This window comes from Lampetra fluviatilis, chromosome 4 (assembly GCF_964198595.1).
Source record: "Lampetra fluviatilis chromosome 4, kcLamFluv1.1, whole genome shotgun sequence".
NCBI classification, from domain to species: Eukaryota; Metazoa; Chordata; class Hyperoartia; order Petromyzontiformes; family Petromyzontidae; genus Lampetra; species Lampetra fluviatilis.
Genome location: NC_136278.1, coordinates 25,239,198 through 25,258,307, shown reverse-complemented (window position 1 = coordinate 25,258,307; position 19,110 = coordinate 25,239,198). Strand labels below are relative to the sequence as shown.

Below are 19,110 nucleotides of genomic sequence, written 5' to 3'. Positions count from 1 at the left end.
ATCTACCGAATAGGTCAGGCATAACGCTGTATAAATGCGGTAAATGCGGTTAACAACACTATCAGACAGCTTAGTGGTGTACATATAGTAAAGTACCCTCGCTGCCAAATATATACAGGAATTTTAAGATTTGACAAATATATGCTCCAAAGAGGTAAACATTCAATACACGCAGCATTGTTTTGAGTAAGTACATTCATGGGCTTCATAGATGTTTAAAACATTTCCTTGGGAAATGGGTATATGGATCTCAAAGGCTTAAATATTCCGTTGTTACTTTGGCGGCAGTGACGGCGTGAAGTCTGTGTTCATTACAGTTGTTTGCAATTTTATCCTTCGAGCCAAAATATTTTTTTATATTTTTCACAGTGCTCTGTTTACATTTCAGTTGCTTGCTTTCATTGACCTTCTCAGATATCGTCTTAAAGACTATGTTATGTGCCCAAGCACATACGACCCTCGCATATAACATCGTCTCTCTCTCCACTTGTAGCGCTACACATAGATTATAACAATATTGCCCGGTGCGTTTTTTTGTAAATTGTGATTTTTAGTAGCAATGGAATTAGTCGGTTTCTTATTTTAGTCGTTAGTGTTTTTATACATATAGATCAATTTTAATTTATAACAATGTTTCAAATGTGACCTTTGTTTTTGCTGAATTAGCACATCATCTCTAGTTTGAGAGTTATATAAATACATTACCACTGATTTCGCCAGGCAAAAGTTTTCAATAATTATGATAATTAACCTGATTTGATCTTCTTAAATTTGTATCTACGATCAGACACTTAAGAACAAATTCAAAAATGTGTATTTGAATTGTTGACTTGATTCTACTTATATTTAAAGACGTACCCATCGAAAAACTGGTCAATATAAAGATATCGTTATTTTTTATAAAAAGAACAAAAATTATGAACTTAATACTCAAAGACAGGAAGCTCCTATCTTTTACCGTTTTCGAAGTATTCAGATTTGAACATCATAATGCATTGTTTTTGTTCAAAACCGCTTGAATCTGAAATATCTCAAAACAATAAAAGATGGAACAATGGTTCTTGCTCTAATTTTATTTTCTGGTTAATGCTCTATTCAACAACAAATAACTGCAGTCTTATATTTTGAACAGTTTCTAAATAACAAACACAAACATGTTTATGGGGCACTTAAAATCGAAATTTGGGGCCTTAAAATAAAAAATCACGGATTTTCAGATTTGTCCTTTTTTGTGTCCTAAAAGCTATATGTATCAAATTTCAGCTTTCTACCTTTTCGGGAAGTATGCTAGTGGTTTTTGAGACATACAGATTACGGTCTTTATTTATATAGATAGGACTCAAGGTCTTGCAATTGGTAAAAAAATTCATATAAAAATATCGTACATGAAAGTGATTCATGCTGATTGACCTTATTAAATATAATCATGCCATTTTAAAGAAGCTACTGAAGCAGCTGTATTATTTCTGGCTAGTGTAGGCTATATGTTCTTTGGCTGAGTAGTTAATTCGTTTTTTTTTACCACACTTCAGTGATGGGTGCATAATAGCAGCATTAAGTAGCACGATTGAGTTGCCCTTTTTATTTTTTACCACATATACCAAACAATCTGTAAATTAATCATGTAGTTTTTGCTTACCGGCTCTATTGGCCAATGCTCTGTCGGCAGGCTCAAGAAGAAGTCCCAGTCTCTGGACGTGACCATGCAGGCCTTCACCAACCCCGCCGTGCTGAACCCAGCAGGCCGCTCTGGCTCCCCACCGGCCCGCCTACCCTCCACCTCGTCAGCTAGTGGCAGCGTGGCACCCCCGGTTCCTAGCGCCGCCAAGCCCAGGCAGGGCTCTGCCGCGGAGGAGGAGCAGAACAACACGGCCAACTCGCAGAAGCGCTCCTTCCGCAGAGCCGAGCTGCGTCGCTTCTACACCATCGGTACGCCGCACCTCCGATTTGCACGGTTGGCTACGTACGGTGCGAAAGAGGTTCTACATACATATGCTGCCCATTTGCATGTGCCAAATGGTGCCGTGGTGGCTAAATGTTCACTACCTCGCCCGGGATACAGGAGGTCGTGGGTTCGATCCCGGCGCCTGTATATTTGGAGTTTGCATGTTCTCCCTGTGGTCGCGTAGATTTTACCTCCAAGTCCTCCAGTTTTTCTGTCCACATTTAGAATCAACATGCGTTTAGAGTATTTGGCTGCTATAAGTTTCCACATGATGAGGAGCCACTTTTCTTGAGCTTTCATTTATGGCCAGGTCGCTTCTGAAAAAGAGCTATATAGTTCAGTGGACTTTACCTGGTAAAATAAAAAAAATTGTTGAGTTGTAAACCGTGCTGGTAAAACCAGTGATGAGGAAGTGGGGGTGGTGGCTGATGCTGTGGCCCAGCAGTAGCACGCTTGTTGCAGAGGTTCGCGGTTCTATTCCAGTGGTTGTACTGGTTAATACTGCGATTGTATCACGAGCAATATTTTTAAAGATTCCGTAACGTATTTTTAAATAGAGTAGGGCCACTGTGTGTCGCGGCATCAGAGCGTGCTAAAGTACTCAATGCTTAGTTGGGAAGCCACATAGCAACATTGCCGCTTACTTGCAGCTTAATGCTCATTTGCTGTCTGGTGCTGCATTCACCTTGTACCTCAAGTGGACAGCTGCCACTGGTCGGTCTCCTGCTGCAAGTTACGTCCTTGTACTGCGTGGGAGGCGCGGGTTCAATATTGAGTGATTTTGACAGTGTGATTCTTGTAAAGAGTGCGTTATTTTTTATCACGTCATTTTCATAAAAAATCGTCAACGCCATCATATTCCGCACCTCCGATTAGCATGGTTGGCTTGGTATGGGGTGAAAGAAGATCAACATACATATGTACATATTCGACAATGCGGTCATCACCACAATCGTCGATGCTGAGCTTGCTTTTTGGGTGTAGCTTTGGCGTCGCTGTTGAGTACGCAGATGGTGCAACGACGACGATGCCCACGGGTCACAGGAACCCAGGTGTTGAGCTACAAAGGGGGGGGGAGGAGGAAATTGGACACTATAATTATAGGGCACTATAATTGCACATCTTGCAACTTGAACCTCCTTCCAAAACATCTCTTTTCAACCATTTCAAGGCCCTGCTAAAAATCTAGCCAAGGGGACCGAAGTGGTAAGCTGTCCCTGTGCGGCACCAGGATTTATTTCCAATTGAGTAATTTGCAAGTGATTGATCAAATTTGGCAAATATGGGCCATGACACCTGGACATATGGCCTTCTCTTTTATCAATAATATAATTCCTTACACCCGGGCCCCATGCCAAACAAGCTACGCCACTGTGGTAAAGGTCTCCACAAGTTGCTATTATTATTGCTTTGATTTATGACTGAGTTGTGCAAACAATGTCATTCATTGTAGCAGTGTTTTTTACATGCATTTCCCAAGGATGACTGATATCTCAGATTTGTCATCCATATGCAGTCTCCCTTTGTCACTTCCAATTAAAACAGTTACCTATCCACTCTATTAAGAACATGTTCCTGTTTTGGTCTATTTGACTTGAGAAAATTGTCGTTTGCTCCTCACCCATTGCTGCTTACGTGCGAAAGGAGAAATGTAACTTAAAACTTTCAATTCTGCAATGCTATTTATTCCACTAAATGTGTCTTACTTAGGTCTTCCCTGTTTCAACTTTACCTTCAATGCTTAGACTAATTTAACAGATGTACCCATTTCTGGATGGTTACTAAAAGAATGAAACCTTATTATTCGTGTTTACCAACGGAAAGACTTGGAGAGTCGCAACTTTTTCAGGAGAGCCCTGTTTTTACGGTCATGCTGCCATGGGTAGTCTCAATGCAGTAATTTGCATGCATTTTTTTCCAGAATTGAGATGTTTGGCCAATACCAAATAAATTTGAAAGATTATTTTTGCGATATAGATCTTACTCTAGATATTATTCGAGTATCATTATGTCTGCAAGCGCATCCCTTGATAGGTCGTTTTGTGCCACACAGCTGCCTGCTAGTTTGAAAATCGCTGGCCCAAACGCTTTATGGCTGAGGCAGGGCATAACATCGATGGAGGACAAAGCACTCCGTTCTGAACTCCAGTACATTGCTGCCATCCCCACGTTATCCAAAAGGTTCTTGCCCTTGAGCAACAGTTCTAGATTTGAAGCTTTCGTGACTGCAAGGATTCATATTCTTAGGTTTTTTCGGTAAAGTCACGTAGGTAAAACATTAAAATTAATAAAAGTAAAATAAAATAAAAATCACGACGTTTCGAAGGCAACACAAGCTTCTGTCTTCAGGTGGAACCGTCACAGCCACGACAGCTGTATCAAGTAAATGAGAGATTGCAAGAGCTACCACTCCGTATGAGCAACAGATTTGCAAGCGAGAGCCCACCTTTCCTTTGTAACAGTTTTTCAGGAAGCTTTTCAACGCTTCGAGACCAAGCAATGCAGCACGTCTCCTCTAACTCTGTGCGTGCACTTTGCCATGTCTGTTCAGAATACAATATCCGTTCCCAACAGTAGCATGTGCAGTTGCAAAAGCAACTACAAATGTTTCAGCAACAGAGATGGAATGGTCCATAACAAACCACCGATTTATTATTGATGTGTAAGCTTGCGATACGTGCATCGAATTGCATGTGCATGAATCGATGTATTTCCATTCATATGCGTTTATATAATCGGTTCATGTTGTCCCTGGAGTTGCTCGAGGTGTTACCATTGACCGCAGCGTTGAATCGCACTGTCTTAGTGAATTGCAATCCGGACTCGTGACAATTTGTCAAATTGCTGGGGAATGAGGGAACGCTACAACCGATTTAAGCAAGTACCAACTCTTTTTTGGTTGTCACGTGTTGTTCTACTGTATTTATGATTGTTATTTATTTATTAGGTATTCAAACATACATCTTCGAGTTTTATTTTAACGAATTGTACTAAATATTGAAATCCTATCACATGCTTTCTCAATGTAATGGTTATATTGTGGTTCGTTGTGTACAAATGAAAGCTAACAAAGATTTATTTCTTCTGAGCCACTGAAGTAAACGCTTTATTTTGCCCATATATTGTATCTGCAGGTCATGCAAATCAATTGGCACACGTTTGTAATTAATTGCTAGAATGCATTTACTATATTTAAAAAGTGCAAATCTAGTAAGTAATTTGGCCTCATACATAGTAGATGGGCATTGTGTATGCATTGTGTCAGGGCGTTTTGAAAAATAAAATGTTTCCTAAAGAGTGGTTGAATGTGGTTATTTATTTCTGCCATGCCAATAATTTTCAATCAAAGTGGCATCCGCCCATTGTATAAGCACTTCCAATCTGTTAAGAAAGTATTGATAGTTTTATTGCAGAGACTGTGAAAACAATGTAAAACATTATTACAAATTACATTTAGTGTGCCTTGAGTTACCTCTCCAAATCAAGTAGTGACTTTTGCTTAAATATAATTACTGTCTGGAAATATTACAAAGCTCAAAACGGCCTTGATTCTCAGTACCTGCATACCCGTCTGGGCCCCCCCCCAGACGTCTGCTAGATATTTATACCTTGCACTCCTCAGGCCAGGACTTGCTATCTCAGCCTACAATTTAGCATTCTACGCTGGACGATAGGGCCTTCTCGTGTGTGGCGCCTAAGATCTAGAACTCTCTTCCGGCCCTTAGATTTGCCCCGAGCGCCGAACGGTTCAGAAAACTCTGCAATAATTATTTTTTTCGCTTTTAGCTTTTCCTTGTGTGGTGTGTGTCCTCATTTTGAGATTTTTTTTCTCTGTCTTGATTTTATAGGTAGGACAACCTTCGTTTAATTCATGCTGTAAAGTATTGCGATGTCCTCTTTATTGAGGGTGAGTTTTTACTCAAAAAATTATTTGAATTAATGCATTGTAAATTACTAAACGTTGAAATAGCATAACGCTGCCAACGTCATTGTTATGCAAAACAATCTAAAAAATCAAGGACTGGAAATTTTTTTGCAATGGAAATTTTGAACCTACATTATTTTTGATTTTGTTAGTAAATAGTTGCTCAAGCGGTTATCTGAATATTCACATGCTGCAGAGACGAGAGAGCTTGCAATTAATATAACTGTAAAAAATCCTTTTGGCGTGTATTATGGTGTGACAATGGTAAGGATATTCAATTTATATATCTTTTTAAAATAGCAGTCATCCAAGAGGTATTTTCAAATGTGAGAATGTCAGTAAGTGCAAAAAGTGCCAGGTGAAGCCAAAAAGTCCAGACAAAAAGTCGCTGGACATTCCACGATGACCAAAGAACTGTTCATATAGCTGATAGAATGTCTCCGTTTTATAGTGTTCAATTGACACCACAGGTAGGACAAATCTGGGAACATTTTAATGGTGCATTTTACTGTACGTTTCATGATTAATAGCGAGGAAGCTTACAGTTCATTTCCTGAGACGAATAACAAGTCTAGTGATATTCAGCAAGATGTAGATTCTCGAGTATTGTTGAGGGTAATGCACATCCTGATTAACACTGTTTTTTTTTGTAATAGCATGACAGTTACACTAATCAGCGATAAACAAATGGCACACTGCAGTATAGAGACCATTGTTGTATGAGTATGCAGAGTGAATGTCATCTTAGTGTAGTCATTTTTTTGAAACAATTTTTTAATGTATAAAAGGCTGTGTCGGTGTGTTTAGGAGACTTCACAAAATATTCTGCAACGTGTTGGTGCTCCTTTGGAATCTAATTTGTGCATCACCCTGCCACTTACGTGCTCTATGTTTCCGAGATTTTTCCACTAGATGGCAATGTATCACATGATAAAATGCTGTATATTGACACCCTTACTCAACTGCACAGTAGAATAGCAGCAAGATGTGAGATGTGAGTTTATCCTCTGCTGGTGTGAAGACAGCTTCACTCACAATATTCGCTTGTTTATTATGGCAACGGAAAGTGTTACACCAGTTCATGCTTCAACTTCAGCCAACATTATTCGCGTTGGGAAATTAGTTTGGAGTTACGAGTGAGTAGGAATTACGGACATATCAGCAGAGAAGACATATAGTGGGATAGTGGTTATTCAATAACACCATCATTAGCTGATTATCATCTATCCACTGCTAGATAAAGGCCTCCCTGCACCATGATCATTCCTTAAAGGTCCGATTAGTTTTTGACACAGTCCACATGCATGTTCTATGTTGCGGTGATCACATTCGTGTGTGTCCTGTTCTGAAATTATTATATTAGAATTCATAAAATTAAATACAATATGTTTGGAGGATGAGTACATGTTTATCATGTTTAACTATCCAAGTATAAGTTTATAGGTAAAAATCGCTGTGATAAAAAAAATGTGGTTAACTAACATTTGGGTAACTTCTTCTTGGTTCTTTCGGTAAAGTCACGTAGAATGGAAATAATAAAATAATAAAAATAAAACATCATAAAATAATTCTCACGACGTTTCGGCCACAACGCAAGCAGCCGTCCTCAGGTGAAGAACAGTTCTGTCGAGAAGACAGTCTGAATGAAACAGCCCCAGGCTTGGAGCGTCTATTTAAGCTGGGTTGGAGGGGGAAGAGCACCTTGACAAAATAATTTGCATATCAAGAGGAATTTAGCATATTTATGGGAAATGCAGATATGCGATTAGTACTACTTTTGAAATGCAGATATGGGATTAGTACTACTTGTGAAATACGTGACTTTACACGAAAGCTTTAAATCGAAATTTGGGTAACTTATTATGACGTACAAACGTTGTTTCTTTTTTATTTAAATGTATGTATAACGAAAGCGATGTGATGGAGCAACATTTTACCTTAACATTAATATATACCACGGAGCTTTCCAAAACGTTTGAACTTTAAGTCATGCTGATTACATAGCACTGCCTGAACGAATGTGTGCTAAGCTGTAAATCGGATAGCTTTGAGTATGTTTTGGCAGGCTATCAACAGATCCAGTAGCCAACCCTCTCTCTCTCTATTGCACGTTTAACAGTATTTTCATGCAGCGAGCGATTGGCTCCATGTTTGCATGCAATTTAGGATTCGTGTGTATGTCAAAGGACTCGGATCTTTACCTAGCATGCACACGGACAAAAGTGGATGGTCAGCCACAAAGGCGTATCCTGGATAATGTTGCATTGTGCTTTTCTGCATGTTTGTGCCTATTGCAGTTTGTAATTATTTTACACACCGTATGGTTGTGTTGTTATGAGCATTATTAAATGCAATGACTTTGAAATCGGCTCTAACCATTTAGCCATGTTTTGATATTGAATGATAAACTGCTCGCTGTTGCGGATAGATCACTCAACCGTTGTGTTGAACTGTATGGGATAGTGTCTGCCATTCTCCAATCAAATAAGGCTGGTACCCTGACCGTTTGCTCTTGCAGAGATGTGTGCGAGTGTCAGTTCGAGTTACTGTGAGTGCAATCGATGTGCTCGCATCTTCATGGAACAAAGATGACAAGAAGACAAAAATCCCGCTGTTTCATAATGCACAAACACACTTTCCTAACAAAAAAGAACTGTTTGTGCAGTTCGCTGTAACCTTGGCATAGAGTACATTCCTGAAACAGACCACATTGAACTCATACCTATTTCAACTTGAGACCTCGGTACTTGACAATGAACCTAATTTTTATTTCATTTAAATTGTTTTCAAGTTGTTGGATTAATCACTTAGGTGTTCCATTAAATATTTTACACGAGCATACGTTTTAATGTGATGATATGTAAACATTTATACAGCACACACCTACATTTAATGTTTTGTACATTTGCTTTGTATTTAACTTCAAAGAAACAATTACCGAATGCAATAAATTTATATTTAAATATCAAAGTCTACCTTTGTAGATAAAGGGCAATTTGGAACCTTGTTATTTTGGAATATGAGATTGAATGTGTGCTTGAGACCCAGAGTCTGACACGATTCGCAAGGCCCTCTGACCTTCCAGCTGAAATTCTCTTTGGGAGTCCCATACGAGTCAGTGCCACTTCTGTGCTTTGAGCTTAACAACCATTCACCTGAGTGACTTTTCAATTCCTAACAGAATTACATCTCTCTCTCTCTCTACTGTGTACCTTGGAGCCAAATACAGTGCATTGCTTTTCATAACACAGTATCTACAAATGTCCCCTTTTTCATTGAAACAGGGCGTCTAAATATTCGTGCAATATATGCTTTCTTACATGACGCAAGTTCTTATTTAAATGACTTGCAATCTATAGACAATTGATCAATCTGAGAATTGCTTTTCCACATTGTAAATATCTCCGTGGGCAAAAGTTAATTTCTCTTTTTTTCACTGTCATCCATTATTTCTCTGAGATTCCAGCTCTATTCCTCCATGCAGATGTGCTTCTCAAGTGAAAGCCTTAAACCGAGCAACTTGAGCCCATTGTGTGCACCACTGAATCAGTATCTGCAAGTTCATCTCAAGACACGTCTTTGGGGGCCTGCAGCTGTTCTTCGTTTTCATGTGCTCAGCATGTTCCATATTGATCCTTGTGGCAAAACCAATTACCTAAAACCAATAACTTGATATCTTGAGTGTGTAAGTGGCAGTTAAAATGTAACACTCTCTATAAGTAAGCACTTTGAATTAGCCTGGTCAGCTTTGCACCTCCGACATCTCTGCGAGAGGCAAATTGACTCCTGATGAAGGTGCCTACCAGTAGGTGGTAGCAGAGCTTAAATAAAATTAAAATAAACATTCAACACTGTACATGCCGCTGTACATGATACATTTGTTGGCATCCGCTTTAAGTAACGTTGCATTTTTATTTTCTTGGTTCTTTCGGTAAAGTCACGTAGAAGGGAAATAATAAACGTCGTGAGAATTTTATTGTTTTATTTTTATTATTTTATTATTTCCCTTCTACGTGACTTTACAGAAAGAACCAAGAATATGAATCCCTGCAGTCACGAAAGCTTTCAATCGAAATTTAACGTTGCATTATTTAGACTGTGTAAAGGAGGCTGGTTTCTGCATGACTGAGTCTGCTGAATGTGCCCTGACACATGGCAGACTGCTCGTTTAAAGAAGCTTTGTCTCTCTCTGTGTGGAATTGACTTTATATCAAGGGCATAAGACATGCACAAACTAAGTTGTTTGCCTCTGTCACTGCATGAGCAATGAGCATACAAATTTAGCTTGTTGACCTTTTCCCACACCTCCTGATTAGCACAGCTGGTTACATACGGTGTGAACGAAGTACAACATACACACAAATGCAACATTGTTTCATGCACATAAACAATGTACACACATTAGCTGATTCTACAAAACGAGATTATATGCTTTTGGTGCCTAGCCTGGAATCACGATTCTAACCTTAGAATATAATACGACTCTTAATTAATTGTGGATTGGCAAAATTTGAGGGATGGCCGGGCTGTGTGGCATTGAGATAATTGTGGTCTCTATCAGCTGGCTGATATCGACCACAATTGCCATTAAAACGTGTTCGATAGGCATCTGCCATACGATTACAGCCAACTGGTATCAATCAGAATCACCATGAGAAAAGCAATCGATATCCAGTCCACAGAAATCGCACGATTCCACCCTGATTCTAGTTTGGCATTCAGAAAAATGGGAGGCCCCATGGGACCTAGATGAAATCGTGGAATTGTAAAAGCAACCGATGTCCTAATCCCACGTAATAAATTCCCAAAGAGGTTCTGGTTGCTACTGGCCAGCTGGTATTGGGGTCAACCAACTGGACTACCACCGTGGCCACTGAGCCTATCACTGAAACCTCCAGGACTACCATTGGGACTACCAGGACCCAGCGAGTTTATCACTCACATCACTAGAACCACTGAAATTACGGCAAGAACAATAATAACTGGCACCACGACCACCAGGACTTCCATTCGGACCACTGGGACTTCCACTTTCATTTCTGGGACCACTTGACTACCGCCATTGAGAACAATTATATGTAATGTATACTGGAGCCAGAACGAAGTATTTTTGAAAATCAATTAATGATCAAAACAATGCAATCATCAAATTGCTAATCCGAAAATGTATTGGCACCACAGTGGCAAAATGTTAACTACCTCAACTGGTATACTGGAGGTCGTGGGGTCGATCCTGACCATGACACCTGTATATTTGGAGTTTTGCATGTTCTCCCTGTGGTTATGTGGCCTTTTTTCCAGGTCTTCCAGTTTTTTTCCTCCATACTTATAAACACGTGTTTAGATTATTTGGCTGATATACGTGTCCACATGATAAGCCACTTAATTGAACAATCATTTGTGGCCAGGTTGCTTCTGAAAGAGAGCTAGATAGCTCAGTCGACTTTACCTGGGTAAAATACAAATTGTAGTAAATAGATTGTAAATGTGAAGTCTCCAACTCTTATCCACTCTGATAGAGGTTTTTTGGGTTAGATCGCTTAAATATATAAATGTGTCGTTAAACCCGCCACCACCCGACACAGCCAATTAGTAAGGTTTGTTATGTAAACAGAATATACCAATTCGTCACTAGTACAGGACACCGGTGTGTTGGAGAGCCAAGCCACAAAATTTACAATCTGAGTACGACGTTTCGCCAGTAATTACAACTAGCTTCATCAGGCGACAGCCAGATTTGTGGAGAAGTCCACCTGTTTCGTTCCTTATATAGAGGCGTAGATGGGGTGACCACGCTTCTGCGCTCTTAAGTCAACGTACATTATGCATACGCATTATGCGGGCCCATCAATTTACGCGATCTAACCCAAAAAACCTCTTAAAGATGATATTGGTCGCGAAAGCCTACGTGTTAATTTTATCCACTTTCTTTGACCTCTCTATTTGTGTGCTATGAAGAAGGGCCATGACCATAAACGTTGACTAACTAAAGATTCTGATGCTGTATAATAGACTGGAGGAATCCGATGAGCTATGAAGCTCTTTTTCACAGCAAACAATACACAAAAACCACGATATGGGAGCAAAATATAGAAAAAGGTAAGCAAGTCGCATCATATAAATAAATAATAAACCCATCAATGATTGTAAATCTGATTCATCAAGCTTGGACAAGGCAGCAAATACAACAACAAAACAGTCCCAGACCACACCAAGGTAACACAATCGCTCAATAAAATGGCACATTAACATTGAACTATCGATACACATGTAAGGATCAAAGGATCAAAGTTACAAATCATAAAAGTGGAGGTGGTACAAGATAGGACAAAAAAATGCACCAGTGCACAAAAGACATACAGTTCAATAATGTACACATGAGATACAGATGAGGACGACATGAGGGTCATACTCGCCTCTCAATCCTGACCAAATATTGTCAGTCCATGTGCAGGGAGAATTTTTGGAGGAAAAAAAATCCAAGGGGAATGAGTTATTAATTTTGATAATAGGGTTTTTCCCTTTTTCTGGCAACAAAACCGGTGTTAAGATGTTAAAACACAAAACTGAAACCTTTTACAAGGAATCACGTCCGCATTAACCACAATGCTTGTGGTCAGAATGCAAAAAAAACATACTCTGATAATATATGCATTGTCCTTGAAACTGATTGGTCCACACCAGAGACAGCTTTCTTTTGAGCCTCGTCTCAAACGGTGTTAGACCAGAGGACGCCAAAAGGCGTACAGCTCAAAGACAATGCACTATCAGAGTAATGAGAGCTTGGGGTGAGCATCTACATCATGGGACCTCCTTTGCCAGTACCAAAATATGATAATAGGGTTTTCCTATTAGGTTTTAATAGGAAAACCTTATTATCATGAGAGGCGAGTATGACCCTCATGCCAGTACCAAAATATGATAATAGGGTTTTCCTATTAGGTTTTAATAGGAAAACCTTATTATCATATTTTGGTACTGGCAAAGGAGATCCCATGATGTTATTAATTTTTGTGTGATTTGATGCGTATATCATGAGCAAAGTAATACGTTTTAGTCGATACATCGATACATCATCACATGCCTAGTCTTTATGCAAACCTTAGCAAATCAGTGGAACAACTGTGCCCTGTTGCAGCCTACTTTTGTGGTGTCATCCTTCTGCCAGTTCTTCTGATGTCAAGCCTAAATGCCAGCCATGCCATGTCACCCACCTCCTTTGCTCTCAAACAACCTGTTAGGTTCGCCCTCTTTCTCACTTCTGTTCTCAAAATAGCATTGGGTGATCCAGCTGACTGCTGCTTGCCTATGCAATCTGGCAAAGAATTACGTATTTCATGCAGTGTCTCCATATCAAGATTTTTTTTTGCTTTAAAGTGTAAGTCACAAGTCTGCAAGGCTGTCTTGGTTCATTTGCACCGTCTATTAAAACAACAAAGCATTTGACTTGTTATGCAGTGCAATATCGAGGACATTACGTTATTTTCCAAAATTTTAGTCCAATGACAAAAACAGTTCATCTGGAATATTAAAATGTGACAAATTCATGCAAGTGGCATGCTTGTCGGCTGTATGTGCTCCTGTATACACGTGTAATCGTATTACATTTAAGTGGCGCATGGCATGCGTTCAAACGGTGTGATAAAGAGTCAAATTCACGCGAGTGGTGTTCGTCGGCGGCTTATGTTACGGACATATAAGGTTGACTAACGTGCCCACTGTAACTACATGTGCTCGACGTCTGTTGCAGGCAATCGGGGTAGGGTCTGGTAAACACCATTTGCAAAGTTGGCTTTAAAAAAGTGTCAACAGCAGCACTGGAACCTGTCCTGACGTTAGAAGATCCTGCTGTTGCTGTCAGCTCGAGGGAGTGGGGGGGGGGATTGTTTACTAAAGCACCCGGGAATCGAGTTGTGCTCCACACACGCTCACACGCGTGTTACTGGATTCACATTAGCTGCCGTTTTTCTCCCCCGAGAGGGAACTCAATTGCGTCAGGAATTAAATAAAACCTAAAGAATTACAACGCACCTAAAAAGAAAGGTGTGATGCGGTAAAGGTGCAGCCCTGCAATTTGCTTTCTCACGCCACTGCGGGCAGAAGGGCCTCCAGTACGGGGAGCTCTAGGAGGTACTTTTGCCTGCTCTTCCACACTGGCCAGACGTTGTTGGAAGAGGTAAGGAGTTTCCCACATATTACCCTGCCACAAGTGACCTGCCTATCGACTAACTGTAGTTTACCCATTTACACTACTAGATAGACAGATGTTTTTCATACATTTCCCCCATTATTGCAACTGCTGTGTGCTAAGCATTACACTGCAGTAGCAACCCTGCATGCAAGTATAAACATGTATTATTGTTAAGAGGGAACCTTTAGCCTTTCCTTTAGCACAGGCTGCCTTAAGCTGTTAAATATCACATGATAACCATGACATTTGGAGGCAATTGTGCCCCAGTGCTGTGGTATCATAGTCATGCCGTTGCTCCTTTCTCAAGCACTGGTAAAATTAGCACCGATTCTTTGAATACCCGAGTGGAGACAGCCAAAAATGTGCCAAAGGGGGCTAATGTACAGTTAAGGTTAAGCATATGTTGATTTGTCGATTATGACATTGGCATGGTGGGGGGGGGGGGCGTTTAAAATGCAGGACTCATTACCATATAATTCTAAATCATGTCCATTTGATTTTGAGATGTCACGACCCTTATTTTTCATTTTTAATCTCTCTCTCCCTAATCTCCCCCATTAACACAACTGATGTGCTTGCATGCGGGGATGGGACTCCTTTCCGGCTCGGATCCCGCTTGCTTGCCCTTGGCCAACATACATAACCTCCTGTTGTAGCAGCTCTCGCTGTGTTCTTCCTGGTTCAGCAGTTCTACTGCTGGATTATTTTTTCCGCCTGAGAACGACCGCTTGTGTTGCGATCGAAGCATCATGATATATTTTACGGTGTTGTTGGATCCTAGCCCATGTTCAACCCATGATGCTGAAAATTCATATTTATTATCAATGACCTCTGCGCAGATCTCAAAATGTCCATTGGGATTTTATTTTTTCGAATTAACGTTTTACTTGGTGTGTGGTTCCCAGCAGTGCCAGTTTTGGAATAATATTAAAAATAACCCGTTGAAGAGCACTGGGCTATCGGCATTAAATATCATAACAGGTGGTGCAATTGGCCACACCACCTGCATCCTCTTGGCTCGGTGCCTGCAGGAGAGTGGCTGTCCAAAGTCAAGTCGAAGCCGATGGACCGTGACCTCAACATCCGTGCATCTTGCACTAAGCACGAAGAGGCATGACTGTTTTTTACAATGTGAAATATTTGACTCGTAGGCATGAGCATTTTTGCTGCGATTGGAATCCTGCCCACGTTTATGCATCATTTCTTTCTTTTCTGATTGTTTAAATGTATTATGTTAACACAACACTATTTGCAATTCTCCGTTTTTACATCTTGACTTAAAGCTTTCGTGACTGCAGGAATTCATATTCAAATGGTATGGATTTTCAACTTATATGAAGTGTGAAATAGGATATTCTTTGGGTATTTTGCTAAAGTTACGTACATAGGTTTTTTTACCTATCTACGTGACTTTACCGAAAGACCCAAAGACTATCCTATTTTACACTTTATATAAATTGAAAATCGATACCATTTGAATTTTCAAATCATGTTGTATTAACACCATCGTTAGTATTAAAGATTGTAATGTTCCGAGTGCGCTCTATACGCAAAATTTTCTCATAAGAAATTAAAACCTTCCACAGGGGAAATCTTAGGTTTGAAAATTAGCAGACGCAAGGGTAGTTTTAACCAGACGACATTTTCTGCAGTGGGAACATATATCTACTGTTTGGGCTAACAGCCATGGTGTTGATGCAAGAAGGCTGTAGAGTATCCAGTGTGGGCCAGAACTTGGGTAACATTCTCATTAGAATACAGTTGAATGCCCCCATTTCCAACCTGACATTTGCAGACCGATGCCAAGCACCAAACCATATGTATTACTTGGTTGAGATGTACCCTGAGCAGAACCAACGTATCCTTCCCTCTCAACCAATACAGGTCCCTGAAAAAAACACTAAAACACTTTTAACTTGTTTCTGAGATATCACTCGCTAAGTTGTTATCTGTGGCTCACGATCGAACTCCATTTTCAAGATTCATAGCGCACTGTGCGAACCACCATACCCTACTCTCACAAGTATAAACATATATATATTTCAAGAACAAGGAAGTAAAGGGAGATAAAAAAAATGATTTACTCTGTTTTTATATAAATTGGAGAAGTGGTTTTATTTACAAGAAAAGAAGTATATTTTATGTTTGAGTCTATCTAAATCTTATAAGCGAGGTTTATAAATCGGCATGCAACAATGTGTTCCTCCGTGGTGTGTCATCATTCGCGAAGAGTTGCAATTTAATTGAGGAACGGAATATTTATTTACAATTGTTCTCCAGAGGAGGACATTGTGTGCTGGGGTCATGGTCCAGTTTTGAAACATTATCTACAAATTAAGCGTTGGAAATATTCATAGCAATCATGGCATCCGACGGCAAAACTTGGCAGGGCCCTCTTTGAAAGAGTCACGAGACACAAGCTTTTCGGGGTAAACAAGAAAAATTCTGATAAACTAAAATCATCATAATATAAACTAAATACTCGTAGTGAAAAATAACATTACTATGACAACTAATCATTAGTCCTGTGCTTCTATGTGTATTGCCCACTTAGTGGGGAGCGGTAGTGTAGCGGTTAGCACGCTGCGCTACGAACCTGGCGACCCGAGTTCGATTCCTGCTCATGGCCAAAATCAGTGACATTTATCTGAACTGGTCCTGGGCCTCTCCTAGGTCGACTCAGCCTCAAATGAATACCTGGTGCGGTGTGTAAACATCACCACTGGGGAGACAAAGGCGGCTGGGCGTGGTGCTGACCACCCCACCCCCTCGTGTGCCGTTCTTGCCTTCATAGGTGCTCGCTAGCAGCACTTGCTCCAACAGTCTGTTACAGGCTGTTCAATGGCTGGATGAAGACCCCATGCCGTACAAGTAATGAGGGTTGTTTGACCATACTTCACCAAGCTGGTCAATGAGGATTGGTGAAGGTAGGGGGCAGAGCAGAGCAACAAGACATGTGTCCATACTCTTTTCCTTCTGTTGCCCACAACACCTCTATACCTGTATGTGTGGTGGTCATCCACTCACTGTCCAGACTCAACTCTGCTCAGCTTTCAAAGTCGGTGCTTTTCTTACATGCAAAGTGCGTGCAAATGTTTAACAAATAAACCATAATTGCTGTTGGATTTTGGTCACCTGATATAGCATGGTGAATCGTTTTGTTGACCAACTACACATGTAATCTACTTGCTTTGCCATTCCTCATTAGCAAAGCTGCATAAGCTGAATGGGAATTTCGGTAATGTTTTAATTTATCCAAATTTCGTTCCATTTGTGCTCGAGCTCGGATTACTTGAGCTGATGAGGTGCACATTTAGAAACATGCGTTTTTACAGTATTTGCCCACAATACATTTCCACATGATAAGCCACTTGGTTGAGCTATCATTTGTGGCCAGGTCACTTCTGAAAAAGAGCTGTATAGCTCAGTGGGTCTTACTTGGTAAAATAAAAATTGTAATTTAAATAATGTTTTGAGCTAAGCATCTCTCTTACAAGGACGACCACAGACTTAGACCGTCAACAGTGGTGGCAGTTACAGGAGATTGCAGGGAGGGAATGTGCAAACTACTGAGAAAAAACGTAAACTTATTTACACTAAACACACGCCAGCACTTACTGCAAACAGGGTAACTGATAATGCTTAAAAAATGTAAATACTGTCAAATATCATGTTACGAACGTATGTCAATGATCTGTATTATCACCATAATTGCATGAGACAATGTATATATTTCAAACTGTGTCAGAGAAAAGCAACCAACAGTGTTAATGAAGGAACCACAGAACGTAATATCACAATACTGCTGTGAGATCCCTTCAAATTGCCTTTGTTTATCCACGCACTGAGCCCACTGTTGCACTGCAGTTCAGCCAATATATTTTTAATTCTCAGAGCTAGAATTTATTCCAAATTTCATGTCTTGGGGTTTTATGGAGTCATTGCTGACGACCTGGATTCATTATGGGTGGCTGAGACCTGGATTCAAACCCAAGTACTCAGCAGGGCTGACTCATTGTCCTGAGCTATCTGGCCATGTCAAATCCTGTCATTTTGATCGTTGGATATTGGAAGCTTAGATTTGCCTGGGTTTTTGGGGCCATTGGATGCTTTGGAATTTTAAAAAGGGAAGTTATGGATTTTGAAGAATATTTACGTGGCAGATTGTAGGCTGGCCACATCATTTAGCGTGGCTTGAGGACTTCGTAACATATTGCATCCCCGGCAGGATCACTGGACGTGACATTGCAACTGTTAAAGAATAAGGGCCTTATATCAGCACATTGGCTGCTTCTCACAGGTTCAACCACTCTCAGCTGGGCAGAACAGGATGCGTGCAACTGCGTTTTGGTTTTGTTGGACACGGTTGAGGCAGCAGAATCCTACAGACCAGGTCGGTTCAGTCTCTCACTCGAATTTAGTTTTCACATTTACTAACATTTAGTGTAAAATATTTTTTAATTTTAATGACTGTTTAAATGTGTTTAAAAAGTACTGCTGTTGGCAACACGATGTTTGAATATGGTGCTTGTTCAGGATTCATCAGGTTTATTATCCCATGGTTCCAACACCAATGTGTTTCAAATCGAAGTTTGAGATTACTTTGTGTTTTTTAATTAAATGTTCATGTTAGCATGTGATGTATGATAAATTAAGCAAGGTAGTCTGCCATATGATAGTGTCATGTCACTTTGTTAAATAACCTTGTCTGTATTTTAACATCACGGGTAAGTGAATCATCTTGTTATGCCTATATCCTTATGCCGTGTAGAGAAGATTGGAACTGCTTTCTCTAAGTTCAAAGGGTTGTATCTCACTTTAAGTGAAAGTCCTATTCTGTTTTGTTGTTACGTGTATAATCACTGCTTTTAGTAAAAAGAGAGACGTAGAAGCGGCAGTGTAAAAACCTTAAATTTATTCAGGAATGAGTTTCGTATGCATGTTGAACTTTTGCACTGTACGTAGCCAGCCATGCTAATCGGAGGTGCGCACTAAGGACAACAAACTAAACACAAAAAGCTGTTCTAAAGAAATTCGTTTTCAATCTCG

General features: G+C 40.1%; 1 protein-coding gene across 7 annotated transcripts in view; it reads left to right on the top strand.

Annotated features, from left to right (window-relative positions):
- LOC144931686 (oxidation resistance protein 1-like) overlaps nt 1-19,110 on the top strand; it is a 151,639-nt gene that overhangs the window by 98,892 nt on the left and 33,637 nt on the right. For 5 of the 7 annotated variants that reach the window (XM_078855842.1, XM_078855841.1, XM_078855843.1 and 2 more), the window contains one exon: nt 1,670-1,929. The exons of 1 other annotated variant lie outside the window; for it this stretch is intronic. In XM_078855842.1, coding sequence (XP_078711968.1) covers nt 1,670-1,929 — 260 coding nt within the window. Of the gene's footprint in view, nt 1-1,669; nt 1,930-18,333; nt 18,455-19,110 lie in introns of those variants that run through there. One more of the 7 variants, XM_078855846.1, reaches the window with a different exon arrangement.